Raw genomic sequence first — 25,704 nt, 5'->3', positions numbered from 1 at the left:
GAACGCGGTGGTCCTACGAGCGGGGGAACCTGCAGAAGAGACTGCACTAGACAATGAACGCGTCGGTCCTCGGCCCGCTGAGGAGCCGTGGGCACCAAAGCCGACCCTGTGTAGCAGCCACGGCCGTCCACACCCGGCCGCCCATCTCGAGCGCGTTCCCCAGAGCCCGCGGTGCTCTCTGCCTTTGTTCGGGCACTGTCAGAAGTGGGGACGAGCCAGGGCCTGGAGGTCAGCACAGACCGTGTCCCCGCCTCGATGGTCCCAGCGGCTGGGCTCGAGCTCATTTGCTGCCTCGGAGCCACACCATCCAAAGCCCCCTGGGAGGGCTCGTTTCGACGAGGCTTTTGTTAAAGCAACGTCCCCGCAGTCACTGTAAATGCATGAGGAAGCACAGAGCGCTGGGCTGAGAGCCACGGCCCCGAGGTGCTGTGCAGAGCCACGGTCCTCACCCTCACGTCCTCACCCAGCCCTGCCTGGCTGCCCCAAGTGCTCCCCACTACCTGCTCAGATAACTGCTGCAACTTAACATAGGGGTTATGCATTCGTGCCGTGCTTGTTTTCTTTGGGAATGATGATACGTTCACATGTGCCAGCAGAACAAGGCACAGCCCAGCTGAAGGATCAGGGATTAACCTCCCCAAACCATAAACAGAGCCCTCAGCACAGCATAATTACCGAGGTTTCCTTTCAGCATCGTCACATGCTACGCTGGTTAGGAAAGGAAAGTATTTCTCAGAGGCAGAACTTCCATCTAGGATGGAATTTTACATGCAGTAAGTTACATTTTCCTTCACAACAATCATGCCTGTGTGAAGAGGCAGATCAAGTGTTGTGCCAGCACTGGAAACCATAAGATGGAATAAATAATAAAGACAAAGTGCAGTATGAAGGGGAAAAAAAAACCAAAAAAACAAAACCCAACCAAGCAAGATTATCATGTTTGAATGACAGCTGGCAAAGCCTGCTTGCCGCCTGCTAGAAGGCGTGTGGTGGGAGTCGGAGAAGACCTGAAAGCTTTTACTGCTTCTCATCTGAGGACTGAGATGGGTAACGTGAAGCTGAGGGTAAATCAGCACCACAACCTCAGCAGCAGTTTTGTCCCCAAGGAAATGCCAGGGAGGACAATGCTGATCACACGTTGTAATTAGAGATGACATAAGGTCAAATGTTCCTTGAGCAGGATGTCTGCTAAGTTGTTGTAATGTCTCTGAGCAGCATCAGAAAAGGGTGGGGGAAGACTATTTCACATCAGTGTTTGGAAAGGAAGAGGAGAGACATGGCATGTATCCAGCAGAAGAAACTCACAGGCTCAGGAACCATCATGGGCAAGGAGGACGCCGAGTACTGCAGCTCAGGCACCCATCCTGCATGGCACTGGAAAATGACACACACTGAGAGCCCTTAGTTCCCAGCTGGGCTATTCAAGGCCCTCGATCTCTGAGATCCAGGCTCTGGGGACCGTGCAAAATCTGTCCCTCCAATATGTCACCATCCCTGGCGTCAGTATCAGCCCTCAGGAACAGACCTAGTGCTGGAACACCAAAAGTGTCTGGCAGGTCCCCAACAGGAAGGTCACATTTACTGCTTTGTGCTGTCCTTGGGCCTCTCAGGTCACCTGATCCCAAAGGTCAGCCAGGATTAGAACCATCATAAGCTGTTTTGTCTTAGAGAAAACATTTGAAAAGCCAGGATATTAGGAACAGTACTTCCACAGTATCAAAAATAATAAAGTTTCCCTCAGCTGTTAGTGGACTGAGCCATGCAGGCACAGGGGGAAGCAGGGGAACATTGCTGAATTACTCCACTGGAAACACGAGAGGAGCTGAAGTGTAAACCTGCTCTGCTGTGCACCAGGTTAGGATGGTTTTCCACCACTCTGACTTAATGCTGAAGGGAGATACATTACTAAGAGCATTCACCCACTGAATGGATCACAATCCAGCCTTACTTGAACCTGGAGTGGAGAGAAACACTATAAAATACTATATAGTGTATGGGTGGGGAGTGTTAAGCACTGATCATTAAGGAACAAAGCTCTGCTCCAGTTTCTGCAGTCAGCAATGTCCCACCCGGAGCCAGAGGGAGCAGATGGTGGCAGGGGGACTTCATGCCACTGGGATGAAGGAAACATACCATCACAGGTAGCAGTGCCTGTACACTGTGCCTCCTCTTGTGATGAACTCCTGTGTTTGCCTGCTGAGGAAAATGTGGACCAAACACCTGCCTGCAGACCTCCATTTTCCTCCCATCAGGCTGCAGCTGAAGGGGCAGTGTTGTCAGAGGCTGTGAGCAGCTACAGGCAAACCAAATGGACCTGGCCAGGGACATCTAAAGGCAGCTGACATCCCTGTGTCCATAACTGCTGCTCTCCTGGATGCATCCAAGCACAAGGATGAGGCACAGGGTTGGAATAGAAAACTTATCCTGCGAATGAAGGTGCAGACTGCCACCACACACACCTTCCTCATTTGTCCTCAGTTTGCCTGGACAGAGCTAAGGTCCCTCTGGGACCAAGGAAAAGAGGGCAGACCCAGCATGCCTCTCAGCTGCTGGTTAATGCAGCTGCCTGGGGAGTGCGAAGCAGCAGCAGGTACAGTGATACTGCATTGTTTCATTCAGGGCAAGAGGAGCTAGCAGACCTGGAGAGTTTCAGGAAAGGACTGTCTGTAAATGTCTGCACATCAGCCAAGTACCCAGCAGAACATCACACTCTTGGGCACAGAAGCACTCTCCTCAAGGCAGGAATAGGTGGCTTGCTGGGCAGGGGAACAGACATCAAAATGAGCAGGCTGTCAGAACAGGATGCATGAAAGCCAGCTGCTGCTGCACTGCAGAGCTACAGTTCAAAGCAGAAACATTCTCCTATGACAAATCTGTCTACAGGTAGAGGGCAAGAAGTGGCTTTTAAAACTTCACCTGAAATAATTTTCAAAATGCTATGACTGCCAGAAAGTACAAAAGCTGAGGCAGCACACAAAGTGCCCTGAGAAGCAAGGGGATGTACTACCTGGGCACAGTGCAGCACATGCTTCCCCAAGCTGCTTGAGCTGCGTTCCACCAGGCTGCTGCAGTCCTCTGGCAGATGCTGCAGTTGGGCTCAGCTGGACTCAGCAAAGCTAGCTTTGCCTTAGACTGCAGCTGAGGGAAGGAGCCCTGAGGCTTGGCAGGGGCCCCAGCTCTCAGCTGCCTCAGCTTGCTGCTGTCAGCCTGGGTGGTGTGGGGTAGTGCACCCTGCACTTCCAATTCTGCTATCAGCTCAGGGTTCATCTCTCCCCAGATCACTACTGGTTTTTGAAAAGCATCCGTGTGAGCCTCTGTCTTCCACGGAGGCACAATCAAACAGCAGTCTTTGTTTCTGGGCCTCCAGTACCATTGTTTCTGTGCTCAGCACCTGCTCTGGTGCTGCACTGGGGGATGTAATCCAAGCCCAATCCAAAGGAAAAGAATGAACATCCTACAAACCCAAACAATCACCCAAACAGTCACATGCACTTTTCAGCATGTGACTCCAGCAGCTGATCCTCTCTGTTTTGATCAAATGTCGAAGCATAAAAGATTCAGAACTTCCTTTGGTAGAATGCACCTCAACGTTGTGATTTCGAACCACCCAAAGGGCTGGTTTTAATACGGCTCTGTGAACGCACACAAAAAGACACACAGCATCAAACCACTCAGGAGGTACTTCCTTCATTACACTAAATGCTGGTTCCATCAGGCACTCGTGGGTTTAACCTTTTGCTCCAGAAAGAATCATTAGCCCCTGGTGCCAGCAGGCAGACATGGATGTCTGTCAGTAGGATGAACACTGCACTAACAAGAAAACAGACTGGAAACCAAAGCAGTTCAAACACAGTGGAGGGGAAATGGAAAGTTGAAGAATAATATTTAAAAATATTTGTCTTTAAAAATTCAGCCCCTCCCACGTTATCAAAATGTAATTAAAAGGATCCAGCAGCTGCTGGCTCTGAGATACCTTTGGTCCAAAAGCATTAGGTGTCAATACGTTTTTCTAACCAGGTTTTCAGTCTTGGCTCTTTGCTTTTTTTTTTTTTTTTATTCCTGCTTCTCTCCTTTGTGTTTCCAAGGGTAGATTAGCTCTCCAAGGAACAGCTTCTTGCAGAGGGACGTCCAGGAATCCTTAGGGTAACAGCTGTAGGTCGGCAGCCTGTATGTCTGTACCACATTGCTGTACGATAGAGGGTTGATCTATGAGAAGAAAGAGAGATAGCAGCAATGAAAACACCCTGAAGAAGGAGGGTCAGGGAGATGAGGCAGCAAGTGCAACTTTTATATAGCACTGGCCTCTGTTAGAACTTCATACAGTACTGAAGATGTCAAACTCCCTCTCTGCTAGTTAAAGCTATTTAGACTTCTACAATGCCCTGAAATGTTAACAGATCAAGCATGGTAAACAGTATTATTAGAAAAATTTTCAAACAGAGAAGCAAATGCAAATGTCAGAAGGATTTGAGAGCACTGCTTACTTTACAGTGAGAGGCAGGACCATCACCTTGTTGCATTGTAGTGGCGGGAGAGATGGTCTTGCTGCACACACCAGTTCTCCTTTGGGTATGCACTAATTACTGTCCCAAAAAAGATCTGCCTGGAATCTTGGCCTATGCAAGCTCTCGGCCTCTAACTGAGCTCCCAAAGTTTGTGTGCTGTTATTTCAGATGATGGGAACAGTCAGACAGATGTGTTAGCTGGAGAAGGGGCAACAGATACACATCATATCTTGGAAACTCTCATTCCAGTGAAGCATTTTTCAGGACAGAGAGCTGAAGCACACAGGATCCAACCTGGACAAGTGCTGATGCATAGGAAGGACACACAGCAACAGACTGTTTTCAAAAAGTGAAGATTACATAGCAACAGCACTGTCAGAAAACAGACTGTGAGACATGCCAAGGCAAGGAGACCTAAAGAGCCAGGGGAAGCCTGGACAGAGGGGAAGAGATAGAAGGAAATCACTCTCTAGTGAAAGGGTCCAGTTATGCTGGAACCAAGCAAGCAGCCACATGACCAAGGGAAGAGGTTATACTTCATGGTAGAAAACCCAGTCACAGAAAAGATGGAGGCAATAAAAACTTGCATGTAGACATTGCTTTTTCAGAAGCTGAATTTTCCTTTTGTCCACTGATGAGTGACCAGTTTTCTGGGAGTTTGCTTATACCACCAGTTTGCTCATGGAGAGAGGAAGGATGAATGAAGGCTGCCTACAAAGACAGAGCTTCAGGAAGGAGTGATTAAGCAAAGAGTTCTTTAGAATTAGCCTCAGAGAGCTTCATCAGATGAGTTTCAGAGTACAGGAGAAGGAGAAAAATGCTCATGCCCAGAAGCACCCCAAGCCTAGAAGAAGGCCAAGGCAAGGCAAGGAACAGACAAGGGCAAGGCAAGGAACAGCCAGCACAGGTTAACACTCCTACTGAGAAGTAACAGGAGATCATTTTCATCCCAGCCCAATATATTTTGTCTCTGCTATTATAAATGGAAACAAACAAGCAAAAGAAAAGCAACAGTTTATTAGGGAAGCTGCGATATGAGTTCCTTTTTTGCAGTTTCTGTCCTTCAAAGTGATACTACACTCCGATTTCATATGCATCCTTTGTTTCATAACAGAGCTGTTCCCTTTTCCTTTCCTCTCTCCCTTAACCCTTTTCAAAGTAATTGCTCTTTAGGATGATGTTTCTGGCAGAAGGTACACAGATGAATTAAACACACCGTGTCATTTCACTGAGCTGAGCCACGCTGCCAGAAATATTTCTTCTTGTGTACTGAAACAAATGGTTTGAAACACTAATGAAAATAAGGAGCTACAGTCGGACATCCTGGGGAAAACCAAGTGGCATTTGGAATGGCAGCATTACCTCTGCCTGCCCGTGCCTGGACTTCACATCCCTTCAAGATAAAAATAATCACTTGGCAGAACCATGAGCTGAGCATGAATGCTCAAACCCAGCATTATTGATCTCTCATCCATTACTGGTGCCTCAAAGGGCGGCTTCGTATCAGTCACCCACAGCTTACATTATTTTAGGCATGGTTACATGCATATACCCTGACTTTGATCATGCATGGCATCAGAGGGCTACCATATGGGGAGAGGACGAAGCCACTGTGATATTTCTAGAAGGGAACATCGTCGTGTAGCACGGATAAGAATTTCAGCTTGTCACTTAAAAATAGGCTTTTTAGACTTTCCTCTCAAAAGGCCTATCAGAAAATGCTACATTCAGCAGAATTTCTGACAGAAGCCCATTTTTCATTTCCACCAGCACAAAGGGAGCAAAAAAAAGTGCCTTTACTGGCTCTGTGCTCATTATTATTTGAGCAAAAGCCCAAAAGAGACATCCACAAAAGCACTTCCACCTTTTGATACGATGACTTATGCTATATTCTAGATAGCTAATGCATCTTGCTGCAGTGGTCCAAGGAAAATTCATCATATTCATATGACTTGCTGCCTCTGCTCTCTATCCAAGTCCTGCTATTCTTCCACTGGAGCAGCTTTTCACCTCAGCTCACAAGCACACTGCTGCCAAACTGGCCGCTCAGCTGACCCTCTGCTTCACCACTCGTGTCCATAGTTTCTTTTTTATGGTGTTTTGTGGGGAAGGAGAATGACAGATTTTGGTTGTCCCACCAACATCCTACTGAAACTTGGGAAATGGGAACAGTGTGCCTTAAAAACACTCATTTTGCTCAGAAGACATCTGCAGGAGGAATTCCCTTCTGAATCGCTGCTAGCTGATGTCCCAGCTCAGTTCTGATCTGACCCCTGCTGAAACGAGGTGGGAGCTGGAGCTGAGATGGGAAAATCAAAAGAACTGGGAAGCCATGGTTAATTCCTTCCCACACATTCCCCCAGCATGCTAATGGTTTGTTTAATTCCATATACAGACTCACACGCTTTCTTCCTACGATGCAAAGAGAAAGAACAGTGACCCCGTGATACGGCAAAGTCAGGACAATCACTCCTGAAAGTGTAAGGAGAACCTCACTGCTACCATCACATCATTTCTTTGTAGAAGAAAACTGACAGATCGTCTCTGCTGACAGAGTGTGGAAATGCAGTCTTAGAAAAGCACAGGTAACCCTGTTCTATATGCCTTACCAGGGAATCTCAGGAGAGTAAAAGGAGGTGCTGCCCACTCCTGTCTCACCCACACACCTTTCCTAGCTGCCCCATGGGACAGCTATGGCTTTTCAACACATCCAAAGTGAAAATCTTTCATTAGACCTTAACCATCCTTCATTCCAGATGGTTCAGCTGTCTTCTGCTTCTCTCAGTGTTCAGCAGTTATTAAGGTGCAGCTGCACGCAGCCACCAAGTGCGGTGACACTGACATGGTACTTCATGTTTCTCAATTTCCTCCCATTTCATTTCACATCACACAGGATGCCACATTAACGGAGGAGTCAGCCAGGGCACTCAGAAGATGAGAAAGCAGCAGTTTAGAAGACCAGAAAGCAGGCAATTGTGATGTGAAGTATTTCCTTTGTTTCAGCATTTTGCAGTTGAAATTCTTGAAGGGGGTCCTTACAGAAATGGCACTGAGCTGTGTGAGCGGTGCAGAACTCAAGGATCTGGAGGCCAGCTGGAGGGGATGCTTACAGCAGAAGTGTGACTGAGGGCACAAGCTGCTCACCTGCATAAGGAGTCGAAGAGGTTTTCCATCCTGCTGTTCAAGGACTCGGAACTTCACCCCAGCTGAAAAGAAACAGAACACGAAAACTAAATTCATGCTGGAGAAGGGCCCGCACTGTTTGCTGATCAGCTCTGTTGGCGGAGCACTCCAGAAGCAGCTTTCAACCTTTCTGGGATTGTGAACCCTGACCAATTTTTAACAGGAAGTACAGATTCCCCCTAGAATGGCTTTGAGCTCCATTAAAATCAGCCCTCTGACTTCCAGGCTGCAAACACAGTCCTGAAGAAAGCACAAAGACCAGAAATCAGACAGGCAGTGCTGACGAGGACAGGGACCGCAGGAATCTTTCTCTGTTCCCAAACTTCCCTCAGAATGGGAACTTCATGTTAACAAGAGACACAGATCACCTTTGATTTGGGCTCATGGGGATGCAGCACACGTGCAAATCTCTCTTTCAGACTGAGAGAGGAAAGCAGTTGGGCCTAGAGGCGTTCAAAACATTTCAAAGCCACCGCTGCCTATTAATGGCAGCATTCATGTTTCTAACACACTAATAACCCCATCAAACCTGTCACTTTCATATTCCCTCTTGGACTTGATACAATTCCAATACTTTAAAGATAAATAAGAAAGATTTTGGACTGCAATGGAATCATCCTGCTCATGAACATTTAATGCAAGGTGTCAAAGAACGATAACAATTAGGGCCAGAGAGGCATTTTTCTTCTTTTCTTTCCTATTATTTTTTCTACAGGTGAGAAGATGGGACCAGAGTAATGAAGTGATCTGTCACAGATCAAACAGTGACTGAGGAGTACAAACAGAAATAAAACTCTTATCTTTACAGGCCCCGTCACTGCAATATCTACATGACTCCTACACATTTGAAAATCAAAACAGTTTCTCTTTTCCCTTAGCTTTGCATTAATGGATTATTATACAGTTTATTCTTCCTTATGGGAGAGAACACTCTTGTCTAGTAGAGAGCTCTTCCCAAATCACAAAGCCCTTTTTCTACAGGGCAAGAAAAGATTATCTGTTTATTGTTGGGTTATACTGAAACATGGGCTCCCCCAATGGCTTGAAAAAGAAGTCTGAGTATCCTGGGTCTCAACGTGCAGATGTACTGGAAGCAAAAATGTCTTCAAAGCGATTCACTGAGCTTTGGGTACAAGGAAGTGTCCAAGGAATGCCTATTCCAGAATGTTCTTTTCAAGCAGGCAGTTTGTATGAGACACGAACAAGTGGGTGCTGCCCTTGCAGGTGGGTGATCTAGCACTCCTTGTGCTAAGACCAGACCATTAGATCAGCAAAAGCCATTTCTCTGTGCCACGGCCAGGCACAGCCCTTTTATAGATGCAAGCTATTAATCTCTGGATCAAGTAATTTAACTGTTCAAAAGCCTTCCATTTTTAACTTTATATGAAAAAACAAGCAAATTTATTGTAGAATGACCAACGGAGTGCCACAGTGCTGCGAAATCTGAGCAATTCACTTTACAGAATATGCAAGAAGGCTGGGACTACTCCAAATCACTGCAGCAGAGAAGAGCCCTCTGTCATTGCCAGCCAGCCCCAAAGCTTCGGATTCAGCATGTTTTTGTACACAGGAATCACCAGTAGCACAAGAGGGGTCAGGGCATGATTCCATTCGCTTTGTTCCACATGACAGTGCACTCATGTTTGTGTTCCAGTAATTGTGGGGGAGCCATCATGACTACAGAACCATGCTGAGAAGGACAGAGGTTGCCACAAAGTTTGTGATGTGAACTGGCAACGGGAAAGAGGAGGACAGAGAAAATGAACTGACCTGTTTGCTATCAAATAGCACAGTGGTAGCTCAGGTGTGAGGCAGTCTGAGACCCCTGACCTCACTGCTACACCTTACTTCATTGCTCTATATCACCATCACAGTGCACCCGTTCCAGCCAAGGTGGCATCCCTGTAGCTGACACTGGGCAGTCAGAACACTCAGGGTATCGGTGTGGATATGTTTGCACCGATTTTTTAAAATCCAAAGTATTTCACATCACTAGAGAAAACAAAATACAGATTTAATTTCTGGTGTGTGGATGGATCTTTCATCTACATAGGCCCAGGCTTCACCAGTATAACATTTTGTCAGTTCAGAAGCTGAGTCACAGAACTTGGAAGCAAGATGCCAGCACTGAACTGAGATGAACTTAAACACTGTGCTAAACCATTGCTGATAGGAAAACCTATCCATTCACATTAGTAGAACTATCTTGATGGTGCTCGAAATAATCAGATGCTGTTAACATACACAGGATTTCTGAGTCTGAAAAGGGAAGCAAAACCTAAGCATTGGGGACATGGAGCCACGCATACTCTCTGAAGTCCTTTGAATCTGATTCAACTGCTCCATCTGTCACCACTCCAACGATATGTTTTTATTCTGGGGCAGGAACATAGGCTGCAGAGATTCCCAGAGACACCTCTTCATTGAGCAGGCAGCAGAGTATTGCAGTGTTTGCTTTCTCAAAACGTGTAACAGGAGCAAACAAATAGCCAGCAATGAAAGTCAGGTAACAAACAACCGAGCAGAAAATCCTCTGCCTGGGCAGAGGCTTATTGCCCCACAGAGGGTAGAGGGCTGAACAAAACTGAGAAGCAACCTGAGACTGATGGGAGTACACAGCCTCACACCTCCCAGTGGCAATAAGATAACCTTCTGCCCTCTGACTTGCTGGATCAGTTTCCTTCAGCAGCAGTTCCTGCACTCCAAAGACAGCCAAAGAAGGGTTAAGAAGTTTCTGCCAGGAAATTCATAGGAACATGCTGAAAGCACACATGGAAAGCAACAGACTTGGTAACATGGCTTAGCTCTACCTTCCCAGAATCAAACCTGGCGCCACTCCAACACACAGAGCTGACAGCAGCTCCCACTGGCTCCCTTTGCTTTGGATGACTAGCCCTGATTTGGTGATGATCACATTTCTTAATTTTTAACATTCCAGCTGCATGCTCTTATATTGGATGGGAGACAATGATTTAGACCAGCTTGATTTTAACCGGATTAACCATATCTACTGACAGTTAAGCCAGTTTCTGCTCTGACACTAATCTGATACTAATCATCATTGTCAAAAAGGGAACAGCGATAAGTAGCTCCAAAATGGTGATAGGTTAATCTCAGAAAGGGAATGATGATCTGAAACATGGCCAGAGCTCTGAAACTGACCCAAACATCTCAGAGCAGGACTCCAGTTAAGCCCAGTCAGCACAGAACTGGAGCTCCATTCATTCACATTCTTTTATGTTTCACAGCCAGTCCATGGAAAGAGCAGATTTTCCAAGCATTTTGCAATTTGTTTCATAGCCAAAAACCCTGGTGTTAATAGAAGTTTTCACCTGATCTGGTATGCTACAATTGAAATTGTATATATATTGATTTAAATTGTTTGCTTGGGTGTCACTTTTATTTATCACAGGCTTTGTAAGGGTGCTCCTGATTCTGATTCAGCATCAAATGTCTTTCCACTGACATCTTGCTCCTTGCAGCAGCTAGTTAAATGCATGGAGAACTGCATGTCTTAATGCTTTGGGTCCCTTCCCAGCCCTCTGAATTTTCTATTTAGAAGCTATCCATTGCCTCAAAACAAAATGCATAATGCAAAATCCCTGACCTTTTGCATATGTAAGTGATGAAGGACTTACCTGCCAGTCTGTAGGATCTGCAGAACCGAAGGATGATCGAATAAAGAGGCACAGAGTTAATCAGATCAACTAGCAAGTGTATCAGGCCTTGCACAATCACCACCAGCAAACGAAGCTAAAGAGAAACAGTTCAGTAAGTGACAGGAGATAAAATCCCAGCATATTCATGAGTTGGTCTGCACTCTGACATTGCACATAAGCTAAATTCTCCCAAGGTGGGGCTGATGTCTAAAAACGCAGGGTACCCAGCTCCAGTATGAGGTTCCTTAAGGGTCTAATTGTAGCAAAGCCTCACATTGGCAGATGTTGTGAGCCATAAGACCAATTCTTTCAACAGGCATAGTCTAAAAGGGAGATTTCATGTTTACAGTTCCAGTGAATCCCATCACTCTGCATCAGAAAATGCAAATTTCCCTCACTCCAGCAGTGAGCTAAAAAGCACTTTATTTCTGACTGAAGAAACCCCACGTACAGCATTTAAACAAGAGCAAAGCAGTCAGAATTGAGCTTCCTGCTTAGGGTTGTGCTGACTAAAGCTCCTTTTGTCAGACTGCATTTATTTTTGCTGTCAAACTCATCTCAGAAGAGAGAGCTTGAAAATCACATGAAGGCCACTGTCTGGAAAATGTTGCTCCAGGCAGGCCACAGATAGGACCACTCATATTGGAGGAAGAAAAGAAAAACAAGGAAGTCTAACCCTCTTAGCAAAGCCTGGTGGAGAGCATTTAACACGGCAGGTCAACTTCTTGAAAAAGTTGTTTCGGATCTAACTAGAGAGGTTGTCACACCAGATGTGGGATGGAAAGACTGAAATGACCTCTGAGGGAAAGACAAGGGAACAGCACGTCCTGATGATCTGGATTTGCTGGGAATTCCCTTTGGAGAAATGAAGACATGTATCCTGAATTCCACTTACTTGGTCTGGATGGGCTGTGTGACAACCCTTCCTGGACACTCACACAAATCTTGTGTTCTCTTTTGGATGACAGTAAACAACTAAGAAACCTTTATATATCTACGTATCTCAGAAGACTGCTGTCTTCAAGGGTTAAATCTTACCAGTGTAAACACCAAATAGTACAGGGCAGTTGTAGGCAGGAGGAACAGCAGGATGGTGAATAGCAGTGTGCCAATAAATAACTAGGGGGAAAAGAACACAAACAATCATCAGCACAGCAGTGGCAAAACAAAATAAAAAGAATAGTGAAAAATGGTGAAACAGAGAGAGTTTGCAGGACTCTTAATACTTTCTTTTAAACTCCCTAAGCGAACAATTCTGCTACCTAATATTTTCAGTATTTCTTCTCTTTTGGGACCTTTTGTATGACTGTTTGGAAAGATAAATGACTGGATCCTGAAAGCATTTTTCCTTTAAGGACAGTGCTTCTATATTAGGCTGGCTTCCTTAGGAAGCAAAGCTTTAGTGATTATACTGTTCAATCATTCCCTGCCCCTGCAAGTTTGAAAACCGTCGGTCTGTTTTTTACTGTGAGAAAAAGTGGAAAGCTGCAAAGAAATAGGAACTTGGTAGGAAATTCTATAGACATTTGGGAGGTATTTTTGTTCCTCTCTGGTGTAGGAGAATTGGGTTAAAAATCTTTCCAATTGGCTGGTCACAGGACATCAGGGCTCTTAGTCAGTAGGCAACCGGGAGGGAAAAAGATAAGAGTAACTGGGTGGGCTGATTTTGAGAGAAATAAGAAAAATCCATAGGAAAGCAGATGTCATTAGCTCCTCTGCCCACAGAACTGGTTATTTTAATGTTTTAATGGCCCAGCTGGTATAAGCCAAACTAATTTCAACTGAAACCAACAGAGAAATACAGATTCCTGACAAATAAAGACCCAACTCTTCAATTCTCTGTTCTGAAAGTGGTGACTGAGAGGACACAGGAACAGAGGGCATTGCCATTTTTGCAGGAAGAGAACACAGCCATGGTGTGTTTTGAAAGAAAACAGCCCTGTTGCAGAAGTGGATCAATGGCCCAGATTTCTGCATGGAACCACAAATAGATGCAACCTGACCCATCCCCTTCAACGCCATTGTTTCTCCCCTCCTCTGTCCCTCCACTGCAGTTGCTTAATGTCTCCTGAAGTCTTTTCAGGTCAGCTCTGAGTGTCTCATCCCACCCAGGCCAACACACAATTCCTGTGAGCAGCAAGAAAGAGCCTGGAGTACCAAACCAATCCTTCTGAGGGCACACAGGGCAGAGCCTGACGTAAACTGCTGCCCTGACAGAGGCTCTGACTTTTCCATCACCAATGAAAAGAAAAATCACTCTGGCGTGGTGGTGTGAGAAGCCAGAGCTTGTCTGCTGAACGTGGATTGGGCACCAGCCCTGGAGGTCACTGAACATAAAACATTTTGTTATTTCAGTGTTGTTTGCAACAGGAGCCGTGGGTTACAGTATCTGACAAAAAAACAAACCTGCCTCTGCTGTTTGAGTGAGAACGTGTGGGCCAGGCTCCAGCTCAATGTGAATGAAGCAAGGCCTTTTCATAGCAGTGCTGGCAAGCCTGTTCCTATGGCAACACTGCTGGGCGCTGCCTCCCTCCCCCATGCACACTCTATGCTGAGAGCATCTGCAGCACCCACGGAGCACAGTGGGCACCCAGCACCTGCCAGCACTGCCCTGGGCACACAGGAAGCACGAGGTGCTGAGGAACCCAGGGGTCACACAGCTGTAGGATGACCCAAGTTGGGGGGACCCCCAGGGATCACCAAGTCCAACCCCCAGCCCTTGCAACCAAAGCAGCCAGGATCATGCCACCTGCCTGCAGCAAGCCCTGGTGCTGCAGCACTACCTGGTCCAAGTCGTAGGAGCAGGAATCCACCCGCTGCCGGAGGACGTTCCACTTCTTCCCACGGAACAAGCGCCAGAGAGATGACAGGCCATAGATCTTCAAGCAGTAGAGCCTGAGCAAAGAGAATATGCTGCACGTCAGAGCTGTGAGTTCCCCAGCCTCAACACAAAGTGGCTGTCATCACTACACCCCGTGCCCACTCACTTACTGATGTCACAGAACTCGGGGTGGCAAAAGAAATCAACCTGAGAGTGATGAAGATAAAATGCTGATTGCTCAGCCAAGCACACTGGGGCTGGCCCCTGGTTGAGGTAAGGAAAGCTGCTGCAGGCAGTTCTGGACCACTGTGGGCCAAGCTGAGTCCCTGCTCCTGGTGATGAAGAAGTTGGCATACCCAAAGTGGCAAGTGCTGTTGGAGGGTGGCCACTACAGTGTTCCTTCCTCTCGGAAGGCCTACAGACGCTCCTTCCTGCAGCAGGAGCAGCAAGCTTACTTCCCCCAGCCCACCTCTGCCTCCCCAGATCTCCCCTTTTCCCCCAAATCCACATTTTCTCTATGGCAGGAGCGTCCAAGGCTTTATTGCTTGCACTCGAGTCAGTGCAATTTAATTTTCCCTCTGCAGCGCAGAGGTGAGACAGAGGAGCACTGCACCTTCATCCACAAGAGTGGGAAAAGATCAGCTAAATGGCTGCTGGCACCTCTACTGCATCCTTTCCTGTGGCTTTTGTAACTTGGGGCTATGACACTTGGAACTACCCAAGGAAATGGCAATGGCAAGAGGCTTAGGGTGGTAAGAGGTGGGAAGCAGAGACACCTACAGAACAACACATAGAGCCCTTGGAAGGGAGAAGAGGCACCAAAAGCCTCAGACAGCAGTGACCAAAATACAGGAATGTAAGGAAGGGAGACAGACCCAACCTATTGGGCAGAACAGAGCTTGGAAGAGCTTGACCTACAGCAGCCAGACTGGTTAACCACCCTATGCAAAGCATGAAGGCTGCTCATGCTTCAAAGTAGTGATGTGAAAGCAGTGGTAAGGAGTCTTATCCCAGAGAAGAATCTGGTTTGAGGAACAGCAGCTGCTTCAAGGAAGAGGCAGGTACCCCAGACAGGCAGGCACAGCTCAGTGCACTCATCTCCAGGCCAGAGGGTGCCCAGTGGGCTTCTCCAGCTTGCTGCTGCACACCACCCACGGCTCTGATGAAAGCTGCCTCTCACCTGCACACCCTGCCATGACACCACGCGTGTGGAGCTGATGGAGCACCTGCCCCACCTTTCCTGCTGCCTGTGCACAGATGCCAGCTCTTGTTTCACTGAAAAGTTGGTTGTAGGTGGGCACTCAGACTTCACCAGCACCCCAGCCAGCAATTTGTTCCTTCAGCTGCAGGAACACAAGGTGTTGTGGTGATCATGCCCATGTGGGTGAGTGGTACCCCCTCCTGACTCCCCACAGGGGCATCCGACACAGCAGGGACAGTTTGGTGCCAGCAGTGAGATAACGTATAGCTGTTCCATGCTTCTGACACAGCCCAGGCTAGTACACTGGCTCCCTGCAGCTCACAACGGGAAAGCAATCAGTGGAGAAAATGCTTTTCCTGTTTCCACTTACAAGCAGAAGGGACCAAGGGAACTCCTCACAGCGCAAAACAGAAATTCCAGAAAACTAAGAGCTGCTGAGAAGAAACTGCACTACCAACGTTACTGATTTCAGGTGCAAGTCCCATGTTCACAACACAGCCAACTCATAAATTGTATCTCAACACAACCATTACCTACACTATCTGTATCTGAAGTTCTACCATTTCTGCAGTTGTTTGCAACATGAAGCCCTCTGCCCACAGCCTGCAGAGAAACAATGGCAGTTCTGTACTTTATCAACCAAAGGTTCCCCTACTCATTACTTTGTCTCCTCGGCAAAAGCAGCTACTTTTTAGTGGTCTACACGATGCTTTGCAGCAGTACTTGTTAATGGAGGACAGGAACAGAGCACTGTAATCCCAATGTGCCAGCACAAGGCATGCCTCAAAGTCCTCTGCATTCATTCCCACACGGTTCCTCAGAGCCTCTGCCCCACTTCCAGGCAGTGAGACCCTCCAGCAGACCCAAAAAATGCTGTCATAGTCATGCTGTAGCCCCAGAGCTGCCACCCATGATGCAGACTAGAACCCCTGAAGCCAGGCAGAGGCAGGGAGCAGAAGGACAAGAGTTCCTTTCTCCTCCTCTATTCTCCTGAACTGAGCAGGGTGCCACTCCGAAGTACTATGAGAAGTTAGAGTGAACTTGCCCTCCACTTACCACATAGTTTTATTTTTCCAGGTCACTACCACAACTACAATATTTAAAGATACAAAGAATCAAAACACAGATTGTTTGCACTGCTGTGACTATCATTTCTAACAGCTGCCTGAAAGTGATCATTCAAAAGTACTATGCTAGCACTGAACTCACCCAATATGGCACCTGAGCCTGCAATCAGAATGTTAATTGTCTCACAGATTCCATTACATTAAATTGTAAGTTTTGTGGATTCTTTGGTGAGGAATCAAGCCACAGAAGCCCCAGGTATCCCCAGTACTTGTTATTTGCTTTCTGTATATTGAGAGTCCATCTTGTATTGTAGTCTCCACTTTGGAGTGAAAGCCCCTTGCTCTGACTCCATCAGCAGCAGCCAGCTGTTAGGTGCAGTGCTCCACAAAGTAAAGACAGGGCCAGAATGCTCACCAGACTTTCTCTACAAACATACCCAAGACACAACCAAGAGAGATTAACTCACCTTGCTCCATAGACATAGAAGCAGTAGATGTGGAAGGTCAGAAGCGCAATGATGTCAGAGAGGATGCAGAGGGCCATGGTCAGGCCCAGACAAGCAGACAGACCAACATACCAGAGGATCATCTCAATGAACGGGGACATCAGGTGAATGTAGCCTAGAGAACACTGCAGCGTGTCAGGATTTGACTGAGACATCTTCCCTGCTGACATACTCAAAAGACTCATTTTCCCTCTGTCCTGTTTCTCCCCTCTATTCAAGCATTACTCCAGAAACCATAGCCACCAAACCATAAAAGTAAAACTAGAAAATCCCTTTGGATAGGAATCTTCAGCTTAGGAGGGCCAACAAAAGCTCTCTTTCCCCTAGGTTTACATCCAATTGTAGCAGCTCCATGAGCACAGGGAGGACATGATTCAACAGAGCAGTCACCTAGCTCCACACAGGATTTACTTCTTTAGATTTACATTCAGTTCTCAATTGTGCTTTTAACCACACACATAAGCTTTACTGAAGCCATCTCCCTTCTCTTCCTGTTCTCACAAACACCATGACAAATGAATTCTGCAGAATAAAAGTCTGGAGACAGTGTCTTTCATCACTGATTTGGAGCAAAGTAAATATAATAACTAAGGAGTTTGTTCACACCATAACTGTTTTCCTTCATCAAGACACTTATCAAGGATAACAGGGGTGTGTTACCTCAAGGAAGGAATACATATACAGAAAAGATCTAAAAATTGTGTACTAAGCAGAAGTCAGTGGTGGGGTAGGGTTTATGTTTGCATCCAGAGTGGTCACTTCTCCTTCCTACCAAATGCCACTTTCAGGGCATAGCCTGGATAAGAGCTAAAACCTTCCCTTGGACACTCACTGCTAATGGCACCAAGTAGGTGAGGTCCGTTGTGACTTGCACTTCTTGCAAAACGTCAGGACAAGTGCTTTATTTCGTATGCATGATTTCCTTGTGTGGGAATCCAACGCTGGCTTGAGTTCCCACAGCAGGAAGACTCACAGACAAGTCTGTACTTGCAGTAGTGCATTATGATTCACTATTCACCTCTAGGCAAACATTAAGCACTTAGGAGGGAAGAGATGAAAAGGGAGGCTGAAATGTTAAACAATTGCACTTACTAATCCACAGATGGATGTGGTAAAGGAAGAAACGACCCAGCACCTGATCCAAAGCTCGGTTCATTTTCAGTCCAGCTGGTGCTCCCATCAGCCACTGCAGCAGGTCCTGGAGCTCTTCAGCTACATGCTACAAACACATGGAAACAAGCATGGAAACAACCTGAGATAAAAGACATCTACCACATCAGTGGCCAATGCTGGAGCACAAACCAACTTCATTCAGCAGACAACTGCAAAGTCAGAACCAAGGGAGTAATCTAACCATGGGGAAAGCAGTTGGGGTTTGCAAAGGGGCAGGATGGAGTGTGCTCATGGACAAATAAACTGTGTGTGCTTACAGCAGAATAGACATACTTCATTATAAACCAATTTTCTTTCTACTCCGTGGGGGACTAGGCAAGAGGAAACGTGGTGTGTAGCAGTCATCTTGCCTACCACTATCTCATCTGTCTTGCAGGCTACATGGAGAGATACCCATGGCATCCTAAGGAAAAAGAAGCCCTCAGTCATTGAGAACAAAGTAGATGGAGTTCATTCCCAAATCACTGACGGCTTTGACTTGCTATTTCTGGTGATTCAATACCAAATTATTGACAGACTTTCTGTCCTACACTACATTGCCTGCAGTAGGCAGGGCAGAAGATGTTGTGGTTCCCCAGCAGCATATGCCTGAACGACCCACCCATGCTGAAATAAACGATGAAGTTAATTTACCAGGCTGTGAATTGAAGCAGCTGAGAACAGCAACCTCCAGCAAAGGGGTGGGAACACACCTGGAAGAAGGGACCTTGAACACTGTTCCACAGAGACTGTGAATGAAAGTCCACCTCTGAAAACCCCAAATGTAACCAAGCCCGTGTAAGCTGCAGTGCAAACTGTGCACGTGCAGCAGAATCAAGACATGCTACCTGAAGATGATGTGCTGCAGCCTACCTTCCCCACCACTCATAGGGGAAATGTTTTAGAAGGAACAATTCCATTTTATTAACCAAGTGGATCATTGCAAAATAGGTTTGTGTGCATTTACTCATAATGTAGTGGTAAAATTCAAAGCTCTGCCTTCAATCTATCCCAAATTCCCCTTACCAACAGGACTGCCTATTTATTCTGATCATTTTCCCTCTGTTTCAGCATCCCTTAAAACATCTCCCTGGAAGTCAGAACTGATTTGAACCCGCAGATCTTACCTCTGCACAGAGAACTGTTAGCTACTTTATAAATAGACTGGCTTTAATATTTAAAGTGTTGGATTTGTAACTTAGAAAAAGCATTTGAGGATTTTAATGAAATATTTAAATGCTTGAAAGCAGTCCTTCAGCACAAGGCTGTTTTACAGCACTGAGTGCTTCTGGAGGCTTCCAGTTCCAGAGGTGCCACTTTTGGTGGCACATAGCTGTGGGAAGGTGTCCAAGCTTCCTGCTATTTAGCTGGGCAAAAGACTTCTAAACACAGTCCTAAAGCATAACCTTGCAAGTTATTTTGCAGCCAGATATTTCAGGACTGATCAATAGCAAGCAGAACAAGAAAAGGTGACTGGGAGTCTAATCCTCTTGTTGCAGTCAGGCATACTGAATGTGACCACTATTAATAAATGAAACAGTGAATTACACGGAAGTGGTTTCATAATGGAACATAAAGACAACACCAAAGCAGAGACTACTGCTAACATGGCTGACATGAGGTGGCTGTGGAAATATTTTCTTTACAGCCATGCTTTTCTTGCTTGTCTCCATATGCAGTGTCTGAAGGCGATGTGGCCTTGATGGTGATAAACACGAACCCCACTGGAGAGGGGCACTGTGGGCACTGGGAAATGTAGCATAAGCTTCGTGAGTGGAGCATCTAGTGCGAGGCAGAGCAAGCTGAGCCAAGGTACTCCCCACCAGGCACCTACCTGTGATTTTACCAATTAACATCTAAGAATATTTTCCAAGCTGTATCCTCTCTGCTGGCTTTGTTTATAGATTAGAGAACAGAACTGAACAGGAACTTACATCCAATTATCTCTAAGCCCCAGCAATACTTTTGGAGGCAAGATATATGATAAATATTTGCATGTTTCAATAAGATTACAGCTTAAGGAGAAGAACAAACTGTCAGGATGCAAGAGGTGAAGGGAACAAAAACAAAGAGGGTTTCTAAGCAGTTCTTTGACTTAAACCAGAAAAACACAGTGCTTTGAATTGGGTATTTTTGTGGAAGGCAAAACCAGGGATTGCTGCTGGGACGCCTGGCGGGAGCGAGAGGAAGGAGGAGTTGTGAGGGCACCCACAGAGAGAAGAGTATTCGCATTTTCCATGCTTGGTTTTGAAAGCCTGCTCCAAAATCAGCCCCTGCTATTGCATGCAGCTACTCCCTGGTTACTCCTTAGGTGTCTGAATCACATCTGCTTCATTTACTGACAAAAGCAACTTGTTATTACAGTCAGCACAGCACAGCTCATCAAGCTGTGAAAAGTGGGAGCTGCAGTCAATTGCTAGCAAAGTGCTGATTTGGGAACCATTGTATCAGGGGTTGACGAATGATGGCTAAGGAACATGGCTTGATCCTCACGTCAGCAGGCTGGGCTTGTGAGCCTGGCAGTCGTTGAGAGTCAAAACAACCTACCTGCATCTGTTTCTTCCCAGTGAGATGGTTACTAGGAACAAAAAAAAGGCACTGTTCCCAACCCCCAGACAGCTAAAGGTTTATCAATATCAATGAAACCAATAAGGTTTTACATTGTATAAGGTTATTCTGTCAAGATTAAAATCAGTCAAATCCACAAGTTTAAAAAAAAAGTTGTACCACATCATGTCAAGATTATTAGTATCTATCCACCTCATGTTCTGTTTACTAACATACATGTAAGAAGTTCCATATCACCATCAGCTCTGGGGCACTTCAAAAGCAGAGCAGTAAGGAGCATCAGAGAAGAAAAAAGGAAAAGTAACTCATTCTGCACGTGGGAAAGTTAGCGTTGCTGAACTTGGCAACACATAAGCTCTTGAGAAAGCTCAAGTGATGGGAATAATGTGTACCAGATGGACACTCAGCAGCAAAATGGAAACCTACTGTTGGATGGCTAAGGGGAGATTTTGCTGTCATACTGGAAAAGAAGTGGTGCTGGCTTGCATACCACATGCTGAAGTCATTGGTATATTTTGGGATAGCTCAGAACTTCATTTTTTAAGGCCTGCACATAATGTACATAAATCAATGCCCACCAAAGGCAGTAAAAGGGCTCCAAGTGATTTTATGCCCACCATCTAATACGCTTGGAAAGAGAAAGCACGGCTGGAAAGTAAGGGGAGTTAAGTGGCCTGAAATGATAAGCTTGGCAATGGAGCAGAGAAGAAAGGCACAAACTGACTACCAAGCCTCCCATCCAAGAGGGAGTGAACACTTTCAGGCACATAAGTAAACAGCTCTTGGTGATACTGAGGTAACGAGGTCTACACATGTAGAAGCCTTGATGAAAATAACTGACATTACGCTATATATGTGGAGTGACAGATGAGCTAAACTTCTAAAAGAGGAATGATTGAGCAACTCTCACAAGCAAGCCCATCCAGGACAGGTGCTGGGATCAGATACACCTTGAGCACGGAGAGTGCCCATCTGCCAAAGACACTGGGCAGATGGAACCCCTCCTGGAGCCACCTGTGAGAACAGGAACACTGCCAAAAGCCACTTCCATGCAGACTTGTTAAGAAATCAGATTTTTGAGAGCTGGACAGTTACAGAAATCCCACAGACACAGCTTTAGAGAACTTAAATTTTTTCAGCTGAAATACTGACTGGTGTGGTCCCAGAAAACTGGAGGCTTGCCAATGTGACCCCCATCTACATGAAGGGTCGTAAGGAGGATCCAGGGAACTACAAGCCTGTTAGACTGACCTCGGTGCCAGGCATGTTGTAGAGCAGATTGTCTTGAGGGAGGTCACACTGCATGTGTGGGACAACTGGAGGATCAGGCCTAGCCAGCATGGGTTCATGAAGTGCAGGTCCTGCTTGACCTACCTGATCTCCTTCTATGATCTAGTGACCCACGTGGTGGATGAGGGAAAGTCTTTTGATACAGTCCACCTTGACTTCATCAAAGCCTTTCACACTGTCTCCCACAGTATTCTCCTGCAGAAGCTGGCAGCCCGTGGCTTGGACAGGTACACTCTTGGCTGGGCAAAAAACTGGCAGGAGGGCTGGGCCTAGAGAGTGGTGGTGAATGCAGTTAAATCCAGCTAGTGACCAGTCATGAGTGGTGCTCCCCAGGGGTTGGTACTGGGGCCTGACCTCTTCAATATCTTTACTGATATGACCTGCATGAGAGCACCCTCAGTAAGTCTGCAGATGACATCAAGTTGGCTGGAAGTGTCAATCTACCTTGGGGCAGTGAGGCCCTACAGAAGGATCTGGACAGGCTGGATAGCTGGGCTGAAGCCAATGGGATGAGGTTCAACAAGACCAAGTGCCGGGTCCTGCACTTTGGCCACAATAACTCCAGGCAATGCTACAGGCTTAGGGCGGAGTGGCTAGAGGACTGTATAGAGAAAACAGACCTGGGATTATTGGTCAATGCTCAGCTGACCACAAGCCCAGGTGGCTAAGAAGACAAATGGGATCCTGACTTGTACCAGAAATAGCATTGCCAATGGGAACAGGGAAGTAATTGTCCCCCTGGACTCAGCACTGGTGAGGCCACACCTTGAGTACTGTGTCCAGTTTTGGGCCTCTCACTGCAAAAAATTGAGGCCCTGGAGCATGTCCAGAGTAGGGCAGTGAAGCTGTGAGGGGTCTGGAGCACAGGCCTTACAAGAAATGGCTGAGGGAGCTGGGATTGTTCAGTCTGGAGAAAAGGAGGCTGAGGGGAGACCTTATTGCTCTCTGTAACTACCTGAAGTGAGCTGGTCAGGTGCTGGAATGGGCTGGCCAGGGAGGTGGTGGAGTCATCGACCCTGGAGGTATTTAAAGAACATTTAGACATTGTGTTGAGGGACATGGTTTATAGAGAGCTATTGGTGACAGTTGGATGGTTGGACTGGATGATTTTGTAAGTCGTTTCCAACCTCATTGATTCTGTGATTTAGGAATAAGATACAAAGAAGATCTTTAGTTTTTAGCTCAAGTACTACATGAGCACATGTGCTGCAGAAGAAATGTGGTCCTTCCCACCTCACCACTGCTGTTGAATACAGTCAGCATCAATCCCTAAAACGCGCAATCCTTAAAGGTTTGACTACAACAGATAATAGAAATAGCAGTAACATGACCCACAGCTATGCTGCATCTCCACGCACACTCCATACGCACTTTCTGAAAAAGCACAGCATGCATGAGAATGATCACAGACATATGGCTTTGACAACAATAGTGTTAGACATGGACCAAACAGATCATCATTGAGAGAACTACAATATCTTCCCAAGAAAGACAGGATGAATGGCAAAAAATAAACTGCTGATGGAATTCTCTAATCAGAATAAAATTCCACCCATTCACAAAGCTGGAAAAAGAGCAAAGAAACCAATGGAAAGATCCATGTACTCTCCCAGAAGTGAAAAAAAAATGGGCAGGGAAAGTATGAAGCTGTGCTGCTCCATGGCAATGCCTGACCCTGGCTACACTTGTATTCCCAAGATACAGAAGCTCTAAAGCCAGAGCAAACTTTAGATTAATAGTCTGGCCCCCAGCCTCTGAAGTGCATTATCTGTTCCTGACTGCCACTAAACAGATATATTGGAGTGATGCACTTAAATCAAGCCACCAGAAAAGCAGGATAATATGAGTCATGCTTGTTCTTCATGCATTTATGCTGATGCTGAGGGATCTCAGTGGGCAAAAAGAGTTATGTCTGAGAAGAGCACAGGACACAGCAAGTTTTTCTAGTTTACCATCTGCATGCCAGAATTCTTCCGATTTCAGGTGTTTGCATCCTGTCTAGCTAATGCCTTTGGATTTCCCCATGAATTTCCTCTTCACAGGCACAGATGCATGCTTATCAAGTTCGACTTTTCAGTAGTTTATCAGATTCAACCCAAGTTACAGCTGGCTTTTTCCAAATGCCCTATATAGCAACAGCTTGAGGATACTTCTGTGAACTTGATAACCACTCCAACTTGCAGCTGCAGAGCTCTGCCCAAGCCATTAATTGTTACTTTGGGAACTAGAACAGCCCTCCAGTAAGCATCTAATTACTATTCACTGCACACTCAAAGCAGAGCTGTGTTCCTTTCGAGCAGCCCCAGCAGGCTTGATGGGAAAATTTCACTGCTCTTGAGGAGACCCAAGGTGCACAACTTCAGAGCAGACACTTTCTGAGATCCTTGTGCGTAAGGCAGTGTTGCCTTACAACCACCCCAGGCATCAAGAGCTGTTCAGGACCCAGAGAGGGAGAGAGAGGAATGGCTCCAGCCATACTTACATCAGCCACAGGGATGAGAGTGTCAGCAAGGTGACCGATCTGGTTCTTTCTGTACAGCCAGGACATTAACAGTATCCCCAGAGCCACATCAATCAGCAAAGAGACAAAGATGTTGGCTTTCCTGCATGCAGGATAAAAAGAAACACCGTTAGAGCAAAAGGAAGAAAAGCACAGAAAGTACAAATAGCAGCTGCTGGCTTCACTTACATAGTATCCTTCTTCTCCCAGGGACTCTAGGATAACTTAGGAAAGAAACAGGGTACAGACATCTGACTTTCACTGGCCTGCTGCTACTTCTGAGGCCCAAAACCAGCCACTCCAAGTCTGCTCCACCATGAAACCTCTTTTAGTAAGAGAAGGGAATAGCAGGGCTAAAGCTACAAAGCAGAATGCTGGACAAGGTGTATATGTATACTGGGTGGGAATTCAGCAGTCCCAAGGGCACCAGCACTTGCAGTATCCACATGGAGATCAGATGGCTTTCCAAAAGACATAGTTCAGTTGCAGTCGATGCAATCAGTTGCATTCCTGGGGATGTCAGCAACTCCAGCACGGCTGCTGAACTGCCCCTCACTGCTAGTGGGTCTGAAGGAAATGCTATTATTGAGTTCTTCAGGCTAAACTACCACAGTACCACAGTTACATTTGGCTTTCAAATCTGCTAATTTAAGTGCTCCCTGCTAGTCTATTCCTCCAAGATCAGAGAATCACACAGAACAAGACTCTCTGTGTAACGGCCATAGCACATTCAATATCTGTCTCAGATCCCCACCTCTCCTGTTCCACTCACTGCACTGAATGTTTGCTTTTCCTGTTACACTGACTTCCTCACTGCATTGGAGCCTCTGGTCTCCAGTCACTGCATGAAAGGAGCAGGCAAAAGAGGGCAGCAATTAAACCTTCCCACTCTTTTGGGAAGTGCTGCTGAATACCAATGGCAGCTTTTGGTTAACCTTGGCAGCATGTGTGCACACAGTGAGCTTGTGGAAATACTGACAGCAAGGCACTATCCACAAGGGTGCAGTACAGGCTTTCTGTGGGCAAAATCCCAGCCGTACTCCCCAGTGCAGGGAAAAAGGCATACACCTGGCAAAAGGCATAAGCAGGATAAGAGAGTGCTCAGGGAAGATATCTGTGAAGTACCAGGGAGCAGGGCAAGCAAGGTAGCACGACATGACACAGCAAGGACCCCACAGTGCTGTCCTGCTATCCAGGACAGACTCAGAGCCCCATGGCAGGCAGAGGATCCACGGTTTGGGTTCTCCTAAGG

General features: G+C 46.4%; 1 protein-coding gene across 2 annotated transcripts in view; it reads right to left on the bottom strand.

Annotated features, from left to right (window-relative positions):
* Positions 1-3,671: 3,671 nt before the first annotated feature.
* Positions 3,672-25,704, bottom strand: part of PIGQ (phosphatidylinositol glycan anchor biosynthesis class Q) — a 30,583-nt gene continuing 8,550 nt past the window's right edge. For both annotated transcript variants that reach the window (XM_065732583.1, XM_065732584.1), the window contains exons 4-11: positions 24,435-24,555; positions 18,035-18,161; positions 16,904-17,057; positions 14,131-14,242; positions 12,386-12,466; positions 11,327-11,441; positions 7,650-7,711; positions 3,672-4,206 (exon numbers count right to left, since the gene is read on the bottom strand). In XM_065732583.1, the coding sequence (XP_065588655.1) occupies positions 4,054-4,206; positions 7,650-7,711; positions 11,327-11,441; positions 12,386-12,466; positions 14,131-14,242; positions 16,904-17,057; positions 18,035-18,161; positions 24,435-24,555 (925 nt within the window). In that variant the 3' untranslated portion in view covers positions 3,672-4,053. The remainder of the gene's footprint in view (positions 4,207-7,649; positions 7,712-11,326; positions 11,442-12,385; positions 12,467-14,130; positions 14,243-16,903; positions 17,058-18,034; positions 18,162-24,434; positions 24,556-25,704) is intronic.

Source organism: Cyrtonyx montezumae, unplaced genomic scaffold, assembly GCF_038088225.1.
Source record: "Cyrtonyx montezumae isolate F1298 unplaced genomic scaffold, pur_monq_1.0 scaffold_16, whole genome shotgun sequence".
In the NCBI taxonomy this organism is placed as follows: Eukaryota; Metazoa; Chordata; class Aves; order Galliformes; family Odontophoridae; genus Cyrtonyx; species Cyrtonyx montezumae.
The sequence above is the reverse complement of the archived record's forward strand: the minus strand, read 5'-3'. Positions and strand labels throughout refer to the sequence as shown.